General features: G+C 59.2%; 1 protein-coding gene across 2 annotated transcripts in view; it reads left to right on the forward strand.

The window, feature by feature from the left end:
• Nucleotides 1-885: 885 nt before the first annotated feature.
• The window catches only part of LRP5 (LDL receptor related protein 5), a 97,159-nt gene continuing 80,862 nt past the window's right edge, over nt 886-17,182 (forward strand). The window contains exon 1 of one of the 2 annotated variants that reach the window (XM_032357779.1): nt 886-1,130. In XM_032357779.1, the coding sequence (XP_032213670.1) occupies nt 1,067-1,130 (64 nt within the window). In that variant the 5' untranslated portion in view covers nt 886-1,066. The other variant, XM_032357778.1, reaches the window with a different exon arrangement.

The raw sequence follows: 17,182 nt of genomic DNA on the forward strand, positions 1-17,182 counted from the left end.
TCTGACACCTGCGAGGCAGGCATCCCTATACCTATTTTATAAGAGAGGAAAGACTACCCCAGAGGTTATATTTAGATCTGCCCAAGAGCACACCCGGTTCTAGGAAGCAGCAGAGCCAGGGTTTGCTCCTGGGTCCTGGGTCCTCCTGGGTCCTCCTGGGTCCTGAGGGTTCAGAGCGGGGCTGCCTGCTCCGTTTGGCCCAGAGCCGGGAGGAAGGGGGGGGGTGCTCGGTTCCATGCTTGCTTTATGAGCCAGAGGTGAGGTCTGACATCCTCGAGGGGCTCTCTGCCTCAGCGGGTCTAGAAGCGCATTTGGAAGAACAGCGTGTCTACTGCTCAGGGCTCGTGTACTCTAACTAGCATAGAAGGTATATATTTAGTTAAAAAAAAATTAACCTCATGCTCACCCCCACTGTCAGCCTGGCAGCTCCCGCCTCTGCTCATCATCCGCTTCTGTCCCTGCCCCTGACCGACTCGCGGTCACCCTCATCGGCCCTCCCGGGCGCCCTCACCGGTGAGAGCAGGTGTCTTGGGGCCGCCCCGTGCGACGGGACCCTGCCAGGGTGGCTGCGGTCGCGGGAAAGTGCACACACCTGGCTCCGGGCTTCCCACCGAGGAATTGCCCCGCGGTGTGCCCCCCTTCCCACGCCCCGCCCCCTGTGCCTCAGTTTCCCCGCCGGCAAAAGCCGGGTCCTTGCCGCTCTACAGGTGACACACCTGCTTCCGGGACTCGATCGGCCCCGGAGCCCCCGTCCCCCGCGGGCCGTCAAGCCCGCTCGGACCCCGCGCCCCCGCCTCCGCGGGGAGCCCCCCAGGGAGGCGGGGGCGCGGGGAGGGCCGCGGGCCGGCTCCGGGGGGCGCCCGCGGGAGGGCGCGGCGGCGCGGGGGGCGGAGACGCGGCGCGGCTTCCGCTCCCGCGCCTCCTCCCTCCTCCCCCGCCGTCCTGGTCCGCGGCGCCCGAGGAGGGGAGGCGGCAGGCGCCGGGAGCCGCGCGAGGAGCCGCCGCCGCCGCCGCCGCGCCATGGAGCCCGAGTGAGCGCGCGCGGGCCCGCCCGGCCCCGGACAACATGGAGGCGGCGCCGCCGCGGCTGCTGCTGCTCGCGCTCTGCTGCAGCCTGGCCCCCGCCGCGGGTAGGTGGGCGCCGGCCGCGGGGACAATGGCCCGGCGGCCAAGTGCGCGGCGCGCGGAAGCGACTTTGCAAGTTGGGGGCGAGTTGGGGCGCGCGCCGCGGGTGCCCGCCGCGGTCCCGGGCGGGGGGGGGGTGGTGACCGCGCGCGGGCCCTTTGTCTCGCCCGCCCGGGCCCCTCCCGGGAAGGCCGGGCCCCGTCCCGCGCCCCGGGCAGGCGAGGAGAGCGCGCGGGCCGCGCCGACCCCGCCAGGTGCGGCGCGGGCGGGTCCTCACCTGCCCGCGGCCCGGGGCGCGCTCCGGAGTGCGGCCGCGTGTGGCCGGCCGGGAGAGGCCGCGCGGGGACCGTGGGGACCCCGGGCCGCGGGCCGGCGCAGAGCGGGGACTTTCGGCCCAGAGACAGGCCTCGCCGCCCTGCGCCGGGGACTCCTCCTCGAGCCCGTTTCCGATGGCCGCGCGGCCGGCCTGCCAGCCCCGAGAACTGATTTAAGTTGCCGAGAAAGTTCTCAGATCGGGCGCCGGCGGCCTGGCCTGTTGCGCGGCCCCCTGCCGTCTGCGAGGCTGTCGGCTTCCGAGCGGACCGACACCTGCCAGGTGCCCGGAGGACCCGTCTCGCCGCCGGGCCCCCCGCCCCCACCCAGCACCCCGCGGTGGCACCGGGCCGGTGTCCACGCCAGGGGGGCCTCGTGGGGCCGCCGCGCGGGGTGACGTGGTCGCAGAGCCCGGCGTGGTCGAGAGGCGCGCTGGTGCCCTCCCTTGTGCACACCCTTCGCGAGATCGAGGGCTGGGGACCTTTCTCTCCAACTTTTGGTGTGCCCCAAGGGGTGGAGTTGAGGTCAGGAGGACTCAGGAAACCTAAGCGCGCTGTGAAACGCTACACATGTTCTTTTAATTTGGAGATTGCCATGTGGTTTTGAAGCAAATCTCTTGCTACCTAAATCATTCTCTTCGGACGTGAGTGTTTTGTTTTTCTGGAGTGTGGCTGGCCAAACCGGACAGGGCCACAGAGCCCTGGGCTCCCCGGGCTGCTGTTCTGCTGCTGGGAGCAGATTCTTGGAGGTGGTGCTGGTGGTGACGGTGGTGGTGGCTCAGGTCCCTTTGTCTGGGCCTCTTTAAGGCAAACAGCTGTCTCCCTGAATATTTCCAGTGTGGGACATTGCCGGGAGGTGTCCCGGCCAGGCGCTGTGGTCACATTCCCAGTGCTGCGGCCTCTTCATTGAGGTTGGGGGGGGGGGCCTGGAGGGGAGAGTTTCCCGAGGTCCGTTTGCCTCCCAGTCCAAGCCTCCAGAATGCTGGCGGGTTCACCCCAAATTTATCTCCCTGGGGAGTGTGTTTACATTTCTCGGCCATGTCTGATACTAGCAAAACAAGGTGACGACAAAACAGTATCTGGGTAGTTCAGGCCAACGCTGCTTCTTTTCTTTCCGGAAATGCCTGGATCACGGAGGCAAAAGGTTTTTTTTTGTTTTTGTTTTTTTTTTTGGAAGATGTTTGTTTTAAAGGTGGGGTTTCTCGGCGGGCTGTATTGCATTTCACTTTGCTGCTGTTTTGGATTTCCTGTACCTTTTGGGGTGACGTTGCTGGAGTCGAATGCCTGTCGTTTCGTGGTTCGAGGCCCTAAGGAGAAGGAATCCCATCTGTGGAGTTCAGTCGTGTAGGAGGCAAAAATAGAGCTGATTATTTTAACATTAGGAAGCATGTGAGCGGCACGGGCCAGTGTGGCGACCCAGTCCTAAAACGGAAGGAGGAGGGTTCCTTCTGCACAGCTGCTCCCACGGTGCTTGCGGGTGCCCCTGGTTTCTGTGTCAGATTTACGCCTTGGTCCGGAGTGGAGCCAGTAAGCTGGTAGCTAATTATTTTTCCTGATTGCTTCCTGTTGCAATTTAAAGCTGTGAGCCCACGGAAATGCCTTTGTTTTAGTGGTCCCGGTGCTGGGAATGGCCTTTCCCGGCTCCTCAGGCACAGGCCTCTCCCCTCTCTCTGGCCCCACAGCACTTGCTACGGGACCACCTGTCCAGGACCACCCCCCCAGCCCCCCGGCCGAGGGCGGTTCCTGCAGATGCCCACCGGAAGGGCCCAGCAGGTGGGTGCTGAGTTCATGACTGAATGCTGTGTGGCGTCTCCTGAGAGAGGTTCCCCCCCACACACCGTTTCTCAAAGCGGGGCCCACGTGCTTTTAACCCTCCCTGTTCAAATCCAAAAATTTACCCCGTCAGCCCCTATGATCCCACATTTGCTGTGGAGATCCTGTCGCATTTGGAACCCATTTAATTTCAGCCGCACTGTATCACCGCTCAGGCATTTAGCAGAATTTGCACACTGCTGTGGCGGGAGGGGTAGGGGGTGAGGGGTGCAGTCAGGTGAGGAGGACTCAGCATGGCTGCTTGCCCCCACAGCCTGGGCTGAGGATGGCGACTCTGGGGTCAGCCCAGCCTGGGTTTCCCTACTCGGGAGCTATTTGACTTTGGCTGACTGACTTAGCTGTTCCGTGTCCAGTGCTTTGAGGTCCAAAAGTGCTTTTTACACAATCTGGATTTTTCTTCCGCACGTGACCTTGGATATCTAGTCCAGTGTCCTGACTCACTGATTGCTGCCACCCTGGTGGGGGCTCCTGAGGTCATGAGCAGCGGGGACAGAGCCCGAGTACCAGGGGCTGACGTCAGCTGGGGTGCTTGCCGCGTGGAGGAGCTCGGCCGGCCAAGCTTTCAGCCTGTGGGCTTCAGTTTTCTCTTCTGCGAAATGGGTTAATAGTACTTCCTACGGCTTACTCGGTGAGTTAAAGCCTGCCTGGCACTCCGTCAGCTCTTGTCCTTGCTGCTGTGACTCTTTGGCCCCCGATTCCGTATGAAGCGCGGGGACAGAATGGCGGTGGCCGAGGAGGCTGTCGGGGCGCTCTGTGTCGATGCGAAGACAGGCACATGGAAGCCGCTCGTGCAGCTGTGGGAGCAGTAGGTGCCAGGGTCTCTCCCTCACAGTCCTAGAGTCCTGGCCTCAACGACCGGGTTGTCTCCGCCACTGAAAGAGGCCAGATTGCCATGCAGAGTCGTGATGTGCTCCGGAAGGCAATGGAAGCTTCTGGAAGAATTTAGTCAGGACTAGGAAACAGGATAGGAAATGTAGGCTGGAGTTGTCAGGCCCGTCCTAGGTGAAAGGTGTTGAATTGATTTTTTTTTTTTTTAATTGAGGTGAAAATCACATAATCTAAAATGAACCTTTCGAAAGGATACAGTTTGCCGACGTTGAGTGCTTTCACCGTACTGTGTCGCCACTCAGTCTAGTGACAGACATTTCTGTCTCCCCAAAATAAAACCCCACACCCATTGAACAAGAGCTTCCCGTTCCCCTGCCAGCAGCCCGCTTTCTGGCTCAATGGGGTTTGCTGTTCTGGACGTTTCTATACATGGAGTCACATGAGACATAGGCCGTTGGTGTCTGGTGGCTTCTGTCACTTCTGTCACTTGTGTCTCTGAGCCTCCGTGTTTTCGCGGTTCATCCACGCTGTAGCATATGTCCCTGCTCCATTGTGCGCTGAGCAGTACTTGTCGTCTGGTCAGAGTGCATTTCGCTGATCCGCTCACCCGCTCGTGGATTGGCCTCGGTTGGGGCCCGCTCTGCAGGCATGAGCTGCGGGCCCTGCTGTCCGAGTGGGGTCTGCAACGGTGGAGCTGTTGGAAGCTGTGCCAGGAGCAAACAGATTTGTCCTTAGATCTGCATCTGGGTTTGGAGACTTGAGAGCTGGGGGCCGAGGCTGGGGACAAGCCGAGGGCCAGTGCTGGCCTCCAGGAGGAGGGATGCCAGGAGGTGGGCTTCGCTCCGTGTTCAGTATTGCCGCAGCCCCAAGAGACACTGCACAGTTGTGGCTTATGCCGTCTCTTGGACCGTTGCTTAAGACGCTGTCAGCGCGGGGAGGCTCTGATGGGAGCGAGGGGCTGTGTCCCTGGTTCGCCAACATACTTAGGCCTGCCGGGGGGCTGTCCTGGAGACAGCGTGGGTCCCAGAGCTGACCTGTTGAGGCAGCTGCCCGTCTGGCCAGGAGCCGACCCCCCAGGTCCTGCCTGTGGCTCCGATCTGGTCTCTGCTTTCTCGGGGGAGCGGTTTGCTAGCCCCTGGCCTCAGGTTTGTCATCTGCAAAAGTGGGGCGTGGGGTCTAGCTTGTGGGATTCAGTGAGCCAGTGTCCAGGAGGAGGGACCAGGAGGCTCTTCCCCCAAGACCGGGTTCAGTGGGAGGGACACCCAAGGGGTCCTGCCCTAGGTGTCCAGGTTGTCTTTTCAGCGTGCTGGAGGGCACGGTCAGAGTCAAGTTGGAGAACGTCTTCCCCAGTGTGGGGCCAGGAGTGCTGAGACCTGTTGGGAGCCTGGGTTTGGCGCTGGCTTGTCCGCGAGGGGTGCCTGGTAGCCCTGAACCTGTCTAGAGGTCCAACCGGGAGCAGACCTGGCTGCTGACCCTTCCCTGGTGAGGAAGGGTGTCCCACTGCCCCAGCCACGCGGCGCCCTCGTGCACATCCATTCCGCCCCTCCCGAGCCCTGAGCGGCCCCAGCTCCTGTGCGGCTCCCAGGCCAGCCTTGCCCCCCTGGTGGGGCCGGTTAACCCTCTACAGGCCCCACCCTTGGCCTGCCAGGGGAGTGCCCCCCTCACAGCGGCTGTGTGTGCTGGAACCTCAGGTCCAGATGGAGTTCGTGCCCAGAGTCATGTCCACTGTGTCCTTCTTGCTTGGGGTCCCTCTTGCTGTGGACCGCCCCCCCAGGGGGAGGTTATCATGGTGATAACCTGGTGCAGGGGTGGGGCATAGTGCAGGGGTGAGGCATACTGTGCTTTCTGGGTATTTTCTTATTTGCTTTATTGGTTGGTATTTAATTCAGCGCTTTCAGTTTGCCTCATTTCTGTTCTCTAGTGCTTAAAGGTAAGCAGGATTCGCTCAGGGAGGAAAGTAGTTTTTAGCCTTTTTGGGGTCTCATGCGCCCCTGAGCATCTGGTAAGGCTCCTCCGGCTGGAAGGAGCCAGCGGAGCTGCGCATGCACCCTGGGCCCCTGACGGCCTCCCTGTGGGATCCGGGGTGCACTTCTTTTCCACGAACCTCAGTTTCCTTTTTTTTTTTTTTTTTTTTTAAGATTTGATTAATTTATTTGACAGAGAGAATGAGAGGGAGCACTAGCAGGGGGGAATGGCAGGCAGAGGGGAGGGACAGAGGGAGAAGCAGACTCCCCGCTGAGAGGGTCCCCCCGCCCCCCCACAGCAGGGCTGGATCCCAGGACCCCGGGATCATGCCCTGAGCTGAAGGGGGATGCTTAGCTGACTGAGCCACCCAAGCTTCCCTACTTCCACAATTTTTTTTTATTGCCTGAAACAGAAACTGTGTCCCTGAGCCGTCATGCCCCGGTCTTCGCTCTCCGCAGCTCCCGCTCAGCCCCCTCCTGCTTTCCTGTGGCTGCGAACCTGCCCGTTCTCCCTGCCTCCTCTTCGTGGACTCGTCCGGCGTTTGTCCTTCGGTGGCTGATCTCCTCTAGCCCGGTGTTTCCGGTCCATCCGAGCCGTAGCGTGTGGCAGAACCTCATTCCTCTTGTGGCCGAATCCTGTCTCCCCGCATGGACAGTGCACATTCTGTTCGCCCACGCATCTGCTGGTGGCCCCCGGGGCTGTTACCCCTCTGGCTGCTGCTGAGAACCTGGGTGTGCGAGCATCTCTCTGGGTCCCTGCCTTCACTTTGGGGCACATGCCTGGGAGGGGGACTGCTGGACCACATGGTAGTTCTGTGTTGGATTTTGGAGGATCCATCAGTCTGTGCTGTTCAGCGGCTGCCCCGTGTAAGGGGCCAGCGGCTGGGGAGTTCCAGTCTCTCCACATCCTGCTCAACACCTCTTTGCTTTGCCTTTTTTTTTTTTTTTTTTTGCATGTACTTGTTGCCCATTTGCTTCTACGAATAGGTAGAAATACTTAAATGCTTAAATGCCTAAGTGCTATTACAATCATGGCATGCGGCAGTGACCCCCTTGTTCAGTCATATCTGTGCATTTGTGCATGGGCATATCTGTAGGATATGTTCCTTGCCCCGGAGTATATCCACTTGGAAGCTGGTAACAATACTGACCAATTCCTCCAAAGAGGCCACAGCGGTTCAAACCCTGCTGGGCATCTGTGAAGGTATGTGCTTTCCTGTGCCCTTGCCGCAGCTGGCAATTAATAGATTCCATTTTTCTTAAATCGGTTTGTTTAAAATCTATAACATATTTTGATTGGTGCATCCCTCATGACTGGCTTCTTGGCCATTTAACCATTTGTATGTATTTTTCTGTAAATTGCCTACTGTTGTCCCGAGCCCATACCTCTGTTGAGTTGATTATCTTTTCCTTATTGATTTGTAGGAGCTGTTTCTTTGGCATGGACAGGGACTCTGTAAAATGTGTTCCACATTCTTCTTCTGATCTGAAGTTAGTCTTTCATCCTTCTTTCTGGCAATTCATTATGATAAAGGCATTAAACCTTGCGGTTTCTGGGTTTTGTGCTTTATTTCTCTCCCACCAGATTCTAAACATCTCTTCCTTTATTTTCTTCCAGGGCGGTTAGTGTTTTGTGCTCTATATTCAGACATTATTTTCACTGATTTGGGGGAGGTCTACGGTGTGAGGTAGGGATCTGATCTGTCCCTGATGTGTGTCGCCCCCCCGACCCCCCACCATCACGAGATAGGGAATTGTCCCAGCACCTTGATGGAAAGGCCCATCCTACCCCCCATTCAGGTAAACTACCACTCACTATTCCGTGTGCAGTGTTCACGGATGGCGTGGCTCCGTGTCCTGGCGCATTCCGTTCTGCTCCGTGGACCTGTGGGTGTCTGTCTTTCCCAGTACGCAGTTAGAACCTCAGTAGCGTCGTGGTGAATTTTGAGACTGAGTGTAACACTCCCCCTTCATTGTCTTCAAAAAACTGCGTCGACTGTTCTTGAACATTTATTCCTTCGTGATAAACTTCACAGTGAGCCGATCAGGTTGCATCCTTTGATCTCCTGATCCGGAGACCGTAAATGGCCGCATTCAACAGGTGTCAGAGGGCTGGACTTCAGACGTGTTCTCTGGCAAGCAAGCTGGCCTCTGGCTCTGGAAGTAGATTCATCTTCCGCCACAAAGGAGCCAGTCTTCATATTTTTGCTTCCTCTTGCGCGGAGTGGTTTAGAGGTGACATGTGTGCTGGATCTCCCACTGCACCCCCATTCCGGGGCTCACACCAACGTTTGCTCGGGCAACCAGCTCTGCTGCAGCTAATTCCAGCGTGAGCCCGAAGGCGAATATAATTATGTAAATTACCGCCCCCCCTCCCCGAGTTCATTCCAGAACAAAATGTGACTGACTTTAATTTCTTACCTGGCTCGCACCCCCTTATTAGCCCAGTGGGGAGGTGGTACCCGCCTAGAGTAGAAGTCTTAGGGAATTGCTCAACCGGGCATTAAAGGCCGCCCGAGCGCATGGCCCTGGCCAGAACATGTCAGCCAGGGGCCTGGGTGCTTTCCAGCCTGTCCGCGGGCAGCAGCTGCCGTCCCTGGGAGGAGCTGGCCTTCTCCACGGTGAGCATGGGGGTGGCCTCAGAGCAAGCTGTGTTTGCAAGTTGCTTTTGGGGGGGGAAGGCCGTTTCTCTGAACTTTCTCCAGAACATCAGTTCCGAAAGAACTGTCTCCCCTCCTCCTCCAGATTCCCTCTTACTGAGGCCGGAGCGCGGGGCCGACCCTGACACCCGTTCTCCCTCTGCCCTGCGATGCGGGCCTGGGCTCTGTTCCCTCCTGCACGTTGGAAAGCCCTGGTTCTCCTTTCCTTCCCACCCCCTCCCCCCACTTCTCCGGCTCCGAGGCCTCACCTGTCGGTCCCCTCAGTTCTCACCCTTGGAGTGGGAGACTCCACCAGCTGGTCTTCTAGAACTGCCCCCCCACCCCCGCCCGTTTACCTTTCACTCTGGCCAGATTACGTTTTCCCAAAACTCGTTTCATCATGTCCTTCCCCTTCTCAGAAAATGACACCAGTTTCCCAACATCTGAAGTGGGAACTTTTGGGCCTGGTATTCCGTGCGGCCCCTAGTTTGGCTTTAGCCCTCTCCTGTGCTCCCTGGGCTGAGCACTTCTCCGGACAGGTCCATCTCCTCTAGCGTCTAGAACCTTCCGTGGCCCACCCACGCTGAGAGGACCTTGGGGACAGAGGCTGCCTTCATGCTTGGCCTTCCCCCTGCCGTCTGGCATGGGGGAGATGCTCGGTGGCTGTCCTGAGGCTTCCTAAGGCCTCCTCTGTCCAGGGAGCAAATCTTACACATCCTTAGATCGACAGCGTGGTGAACTCCCACCCCCATCGTGGCATCCAGTGCTGCTGTGTCCCCGGATTATGGAACACCAGTCCTACATAGCAGAAGCCTTGTGGGGCCGCGTGGGGCTGAGTGTGGGACCCAGTCTGCCACCAGAAACCTGTATTCTTTTTTTTTTTTTCCCCAAGATTTTATTTATTTAGTTGACAATCAGAGATCAGGAGTAGGCAGAGAGGCAGGCAGAGAGAGAGAGGGAAGCAGGCTCCCTGCTGAGCACAGAGCCCGATGCGGGGCTCGATCCCAGGACCCTGAGATCATGACCTGAGGTGAAGGCAGAGGCTTAACCACCCTGAGCCCCCCAGGCACCCCAGAAACTCGTATCCCTGAGGCATGGCCTCTGAGAGGACCCATTACAAATCAGCTGTTTTACTTCAAGAAACCTGCTGCGTCCTGGACACACTTAATCATGGAGTCCCGTGTCCATGAACTACTACCCACTGTGGGGGGGTCGTGCTGGCTGTCCCCGTGTCATCTGTGTTTGCCCAGAGTTCTCCTGTCCCATGGGCGGGTTAAGTATTGGTTCACGAGGGCTGCGGGGCTGGTTCCCCAGCCCTGCCAGGGAGCAGCCCTGGCACCAGGGACCTGTGTGGGCACCACCGGCCCGAGAGGAGTGTGGGCCTGGTCGTCTCGGTGCTGACTGTGGCCCCAGCCTTGCCTTTCCCCACACAGCAGGTGACCACCTGGCCTTGCCTCTGTTGAGCAGAACAGCCCCAAAGCGTGTCACTCTTTGCCCGGGCCCCCAACCTGCCAGGCTGGGCACAGAGGGCCCCGTCCCCGGGGGAGGATGCAGCGTGGGCCCTCTGCAGCTCGGGGAGGTCCCCGCCTTTGTTGCCCCCAGGTGGCTGCAGCAGAGGGAGCAGAAGGGCCCCCGGAGGCTCTGGTCATTTTCCTGTAGTCCCCACCTTCTTCCGGGGGGCGTGTGGGGGACCCCTTAAAGCAAAAGAGCAGTTTTCGTCTGCTGGGCTACCATTTCTAGTCTCAAAAACATTTTCCCTTGGTTTGGAAAGATTGTCTCCTTTCAGGGAAAGGGCCCTTGCTAAGTATTAACCTTTTCTGCTTATTGATTTGGCCATGCACGTGGCCCGTGCAGCCGGTCGGAGCTCCGCAAGGTCTGGAAGCTCGGGCGCCGGAAACAGTCTCAGGTTCCTTTGCCCTCACAGAGGGTCTTTGTTCAGCTTTTTCTGTACCAGAAGTGCCTCTCTGGTCCCTTGGGCCGTAGACCTGGGCCGGGAGTAAGCGATTTGGTGGGTGGAAACATTCCAGGATCCAGGCAGGTCTGGCCACGAGGTGGGCGCTGGGCCCCAGCAGTCCCCTTGCCTGGGAGGATCCAGAAGGACCAGCTCCGAAACGCCTCCTTTCCCACCGCCGCAAAGCATCCCTCCTGCTGGGCTTCTGCATCCCTGCGTGGCCCGGTTCTTGAGATGTCTCCAGGGAGCAATGACTTGCCGGGGCCCCAGCCCCATCAGGATAGAGCGGGACCAGGGGTGGCGCCCCCATCACGCAGGCCCAGGGATCCCGTTAGGGTCCTGCCTGACCGTGGGCCTGCGAGACAGAGTGCCCAGGGTCTCTGGGCCTGGAATCCCTGATCCGTCACCACAGTAAGGGAGGAAGGTCTCTTCCAGATGGCTGGCATCTGGGCACGGGAGAGGTTCGGGGTTTTCCCGTGTTGTACTAGGTCGTGTAGCAGAGCGAGACGCAGAAGCAGATGGGAAGGCAGAGTTAGGAACGCACTCCTGTCCACGGTCCACGAGGTCCTCATTTTAACATTTGGTTAAAGGGCCCCCCTTCCACTCTTTGTGGGTGTGGAGAAGACAGGTGGGCCTCGTTTCTTCTTGCCTGCCTATAGTCCCAAAGGCCAGCTGGGTCACCAGTGAGTACTCGGGAAGGGCGCCCCACTGTCGCACACGAGGCATGGTGGGTGTTTGCGTCCAGCAGCTGCCCACCACTCAGGGGCTGGCCCCCCAGGAGTCTTGGACCCTTGGACTGAGGACATGCTGCACCCTAGCCTCCTTCCCCGCCACCTCCCCCGGGTTCTCTGTGAGCAGCTAAGCGGGCTGCCAGAGGGATCCCAGCAGGGAGCTCGGGGGAGCCCCTGGGGAGCCTGGAACCCCAGGCGGTGCAGGCCTCCGCCACCTGTTCTGGCCCGGCCCGGCCCATGTTCCTGGCTCTGCTCTCAGCTCTGCGGCCTTGAGCAAGTGAGTCGGCTCCTCTGGGCCTCAGTTCCCTCACGTCTCGGGGGCTGGTAATCTTCGCCCGAGGATGCGGCGAGGCTGCAGAGTGCTTGACACGGGGCTGGCTCCCGGTGAGTGCTCAATAATTATTAGCTATTAGGGTTATTATTACAGTCATAATTGTTGTTCTCCGGGGAGAGGGCCCTCGGGGATTCGGGAGTCAGGTTCAACTTCAGCGGAGTGGTGGCTGGGCTGGAACCAGCTGAGCTCAGACTCACGGGAAGTCGGGGCGCTGGGCCGCATGAACGGCCGCATCCAGCCTGGTCCCTCGGCACTGAATTTGCTTCCTCGTCTTGGTGCAGCCCGGCGGGCCTGGGCTCTGGAAGCCCCAGGCCTGGGGGAGCCGGTCCGTGTCCGTCGGGGATGGGGATGCTTCCTGGATCTTTGCTCTGTCAGAGGCGTGGCTGAAGGTGCTTTGGGTTTCATTCCTTCATCTGGATTTGCTGGCATCGATTTTTAGGGTGTTGCCAGCATGTCCCCTGCCTGTCCCTCCTCGAAGGAAATTGTTAGGGACCCCGCTTTCTTTGCCCCGTTGTCTGTGTTCGTCCTGGGCTGGGGGCAGGGTGTCCTCTGCAGTGGCTCGGCCACCTGGCTGGCCAGCGGTTGTCCCTGGCCCTCTCGTCTTGGTCAGTGTTCCTGCCCCTTCAGTTCCCCGCTGAAGGCAGAGGAGGGAGCCCGGGCACCACGTCTTCACCCTCGGGCGAGCTCTCTGCTCCATCCGACTTCCCCGCCTGGGATGTGGATGGTCAGTGCCTTTGCTCTGGGTGGCAGACGGGGCCCTGTGCTCAGTAAGCACTCCGTAGTTGGTGAGAAAGGCTGCTTTCCAGCCCGTGTGCCAGACCGGGTCTCCCACTGCCACAGCCCACAGGAGGGGTGCAGGCCCCAAGGCCCTGAGCTCCTGCCCCTCCCTCTGCACCTGCCCTCTGGCCACGAGCCCAGGTGGGACCTGCCTGTCCCCTCTGCAGCCGGGGCTGGCTTTCCTGACTTCCTGGTGCCTCTAGCCCGAGAGTAATCTAAGCCCCTAGCAGGTGCTCCTGTGTGCCTGGCCCAGAACTAGGCCTCTGGAGCAGGATGAACACAGGCAGGCCGTGGCCCCGTCCTCATGGTCAGCCCAGGCCGGGCCAGGCACGGGACTAGAACGCTCCGAACCTCGGCCAGCAGGGACTGCCCTGGAGGAGAGGCCGTGAGGGGAGGGCACCCCCACCCTGTGCCGTCTGGACCCCGGCTTCCTCGGCATGGCTCACGCCCTCTCGGGACAGCACGGTGGCCTCCCTTCCTGCGGTGTTTGCCGTCTGCTGCCTGACGGGCTGGGACCTTCACAGTAGCCCTGCAGGCAGGGGGGCTGGCTACGTCTCCGTGGTCCCCGAAGAGGCTCAGGGTGCTGACCTGGGTTTGGAGAGTGAGCCTGTGTGTGGAGGGTGGGGAGACAGGCGCTCCCCCCCCACCCCGGCACTGCCCGCTCCGTCAGCAACAGGAGTGTTGGGCCCTGTCGTGAGGGAGACGTGGCGCTCCACGCTTAGGACCCACGGGTCCCCGTGAGGGGTCCTCAGGGAGTGTGGATTCCCACTCCCGGGTTGCTGTGTGGTTCTAACCGCGCACTCTGCGTGTCCCTACCCGCTTCCTACAGATGGGAATGGTGACTCAGGAGAACCTGGACCCTGTACAGGGTTGTGCCAGGACGCCGGGGGGTGGTGGGTGAGGGCTGGGGTAGGACCCTCAGGATGACCAGAGGGGTTGCTGCTCCCCCCGTCTGACCTGGGTCCTCCCTCTAAAGCCACAATCTTCTGGGACCTGCTCGCTCTGCCTGAGGAGGAGCTGTGTGGAGCCCCAGGCTGCAGGGGCCCCTCTCTGTTCTGTTTCCTCTTCTCTCTGGGGACGCAGGGCTTGTCCTGGAAACCGGGACCCGGATATGTGGTCAGGTGGTGGGAGGCCACTGTCCCGAGGGACAGAGGCTGAGGGATGGGCCCTCCTCCTTAGAGTGTGGCAGGGTCACTGCCATGCCTTGGGGGTCCCTATGAGGGACCTTGTCTCTCTTGTCTCTCTGACCCTTCTGCAGAGAGATCTCGGGGTCATTTCATTGTCCCATTAGGCAGAATGAATGAGCTTCAAGTACTTGGGCAAGAAGCCGCACTCTTTGCTCTCGTGTGTTGCTGACTAGCGAGGGTGACCTTGGGCAGGGTACCTGGTCCCGTCGTGCCTCAGTCTCCTGGTCTGCATCCCTGCACCCACACACCGACAGAGCTTGGCTTCTCCACATTCTCATGAAACTCCAGACTCGACCCCTGGCTTGTTCCCAGGGTAATCAGAGCTGGTCCCCAGTGCTGGGCTCTATAGGCAGCCCCCAGCCCTGCGTTCGGGACCCAGAAGATCCCGCCCTTCAAGGCATGTCAGTGCTCAGAGAGGCTGTAGTGGGGACCAAGAGGCGAGAGGTTGAAGCAGACCACGGGGAGGATGGTTTGTCTGTCCACCTTGCCCTGCCTGGGACAGAGGCGTCGTGAGCCTGAGGTCTTCTGTTCAGCTCCCGGCCGCAGCCCTCGGGGCCTCCGTGCCCAGCGGGCTGCTTTGTTCAGGAACAGCAGATCATCTGAAAGCAGAGCCTCCCCGTTTTGCCCCATAAAAAGGAGATTTTGTAGAGGGATGGTAAATTTGGCACACCTTTATTATTATTATTATTATTTTTGCACCACTGAAAGAACATAGAAGCTGGTACAAAGGTATGTTTGTTTCTGAAATGCGTTTCCTCTCCCAGATGTTCTTTTCTGCCAATTCCCAAATGCGTTCCGAGCTCAGTTATTTCCTCTCTGCCGAGAACAATGAGATCTCTGTGGCCGCACGGGGAAAGCGCCGTCTTCCTCGCCAGTGGGGCTGGGGGGAGGGCCCCGGCGGTCCCACCTTCTCTCTTCAGTGGAAACCACCCGTCGGTGCCAGCCCGGAGAGAGACCCCCGCTGACTGTTGCGGATTTGGCAGCCGTGGTGGGAGCTTGTGTGGGGTGGGGGAGGCGCTTAGAGGCTCGGGGCGCTCTGCACCTTTGTTCCCGAATCTTGAGTTTGCTGTGTGGCCTTGCACTAAATTCTTGGATGTGCGCTGCCTGCGTGCTCCCTGGGATGTGGGACTGTCTGGGCTCCCTGGAGCTGATCTGGCCCCTTCTTTCTTGCATCTGATACTGGTCCCTGGCCAAAGGGCAGGTATCCAGGACCCTGCGCAGAGGCCGAGCTGGCTGGAAACCAGGTAGAACTGGGTGGGCGTTCCCAGGGTCAGCAGAGCCTCAGGCCTTCCCCGGCTGGTGGACCTGTCCCCTTTGCCACTTGAGATGAGGGGTGCATGTGCTCCTTGGGAGCTGTGAACCGCACACTCTGCCCGCGCTTGCCCATAATCCACACACGCGTGCACCCACGTGCAGTACCCTTAGAAGCTTCTTGGGTGGTTTCCACGGACGGTGAAGAGACCCGTAACAGCTTGCACTCAGGATGGTTTTGATACTGGTCTCCATCAAGAACGTTCTCTACAGGGTGTGCATCTCATGAGATCTTTACTTTTTGGTCGATGCCTCCTGCCTGAGAACACAGCTCTAGTCCCTGCACGTTTATGGGGTTCCGAGCAGGTTGTAAGGGGTGTCCAGTGGACTCATTTAATCCCTGCAGTCGCTCTGGGGAACCACAGGAGTAGACCAAGGTTAGAGCCTACAAATTGGCCAGCTGAGGCTCCACTGCCTACCCCTTCGCTGCCATTTGAATCATAAAAGTGTTTTCTTTCATCTCTAAAGGAACTAGGCTGCCAGACCCCCAGTACAACAAGCGGCTTTCATTATGGGGGGGTGGGAAGGGTACTGAGGCCAGAGGTTGCTCCTGGGTGGCCCCACCTTCTGTGGGAACCCGAGCGGCCCTGTGGTGCCTGTTTGCATGGGGCAGGATGCCGGGTGGAAGCCACTGCCCCCAACCCCTTTGCTGGACTGGGCCAGCAGGTCAGGCCCCCAGGGCCCCCGAGTCAGTCTCTGCCGTGGCCTTGGGCCACTTCCGGAAGCAGGGAGCTGTTGAACCGAAATGGTATGTAATCAGAATGCTATATTTTGTCGAAAATAAGAATGTTAGTAACTGGCTGGTTTCTGGCAAGTCAAACTGGGACTCTGAAATACATATTTTCCCCTGCTCTGCCCTAAACCTTCTAATTAGTGAAAAACGCACATTTGCAAACATAAATCAAATGTCATCTTTCCTACCAACTTGTCCTAGGTATCCCTGAGTTGGTAGCTTTCCACAGGGGCTAAATTAGAGCTTGCAGAGTGCCTGTGCGCGTGTGCGAGAGAGCAAGGGGGTGGGAGGGGGACCCTGGGCTGCCTGTGGGTGAGCCCTGGCCGCCCGCTTCCTCCCCTCGAAGGTGCTCGGGCGTGTGCTCCGGCCCCGTCAGCTGTCAGCACCTGCACGGTCACTGCAGCAAAATGGATATATCCGCCCAACTGAAACATAGTTAGTTGGTAGTGGAGGTGGCTTCCAGGAGAAGCACTTTCCCTCCCAGGGAAATCTCTGCAGTGCTTGTAACCAGACCCTGACATCCACCACCAGTGGGCTCTGTTCATGGGCTCCTTTTCAGGAAGGGCAACTCGTCTCTGGGAACCGGCCCTGGTGTGGGCCGTGTCCTCCCTCCCTGGCACTGGGACCCTCTCACTGTGCACTTCTGGGGCTGGGTTCAAGGACGTGGCCTTGGGGTCCCAGGCAGTTGGGGTCGTTTCTGGTTCTGTGCTGTGTTGGTGGGTACGATGCTTTCTTGCCCGTGAGGACCAGTGTCTTGGAGCTCGTTGGGTCACTTGTGTCTGGGGTGGTTTGTTGTAGGTGATTTCCCAGTAGCCAGATGCAGAAAGCCTCTTTGATAGGACTGACATCCTCTGGTCAGAAGACCATGTGGCCCCAGAAAGCCCCCAGCCTTGGACATCATTCTTCCTGTGCATGCGGAGGGGAGGAGGTCGCTGGGGGTTGGGAAGCGAGTGTGCCGAGCTGGATGTGGCCAGCACTCTCGGATCTGTGGTGCTTCTGGCCAGTCTCTCCTGATGGCTCCTGTTTAGTTTTGCTTTGTGTTTTCTGTTTCACTTCACCTTCAGGCCAGTATTTTTCAAAATGTGTCCCCTCGGTCAAAACTACATGGTGCTCTTTCATCAGAAACACTCGGGAAGTCCTGGGTGTAGGACGTGAAATACGTTTCCTCACTGCAGGACTTCTCAGAGCCTTTAAAATGGCAATTTCATGCTAGACTATGTCCCCTCTCCCTAGACTCACTCTACAGGTGGGTGGTTACCAGTGTGTGAGCTGGGCTGTGCCCAGACCGACAGGGGATGTCACCAGCATTGTTCCTTCCTGTCACCTGCTTTGGTGTGGTTCTTCACACTTGTCGCCTCTGGGCAGTGGTCTCACTCTGCTGACTGTTGAGAGTGGCCCAGCTTCATGTCTGAGTCCAAGGTCAGAGGAAGTTCCTACCTACTCCCATCCAGAGACTGG

Source organism: Mustela erminea, chromosome 9 (assembly GCF_009829155.1).
Source record: "Mustela erminea isolate mMusErm1 chromosome 9, mMusErm1.Pri, whole genome shotgun sequence".
Classification (NCBI taxonomy): Eukaryota; Metazoa; Chordata; class Mammalia; order Carnivora; family Mustelidae; genus Mustela; species Mustela erminea.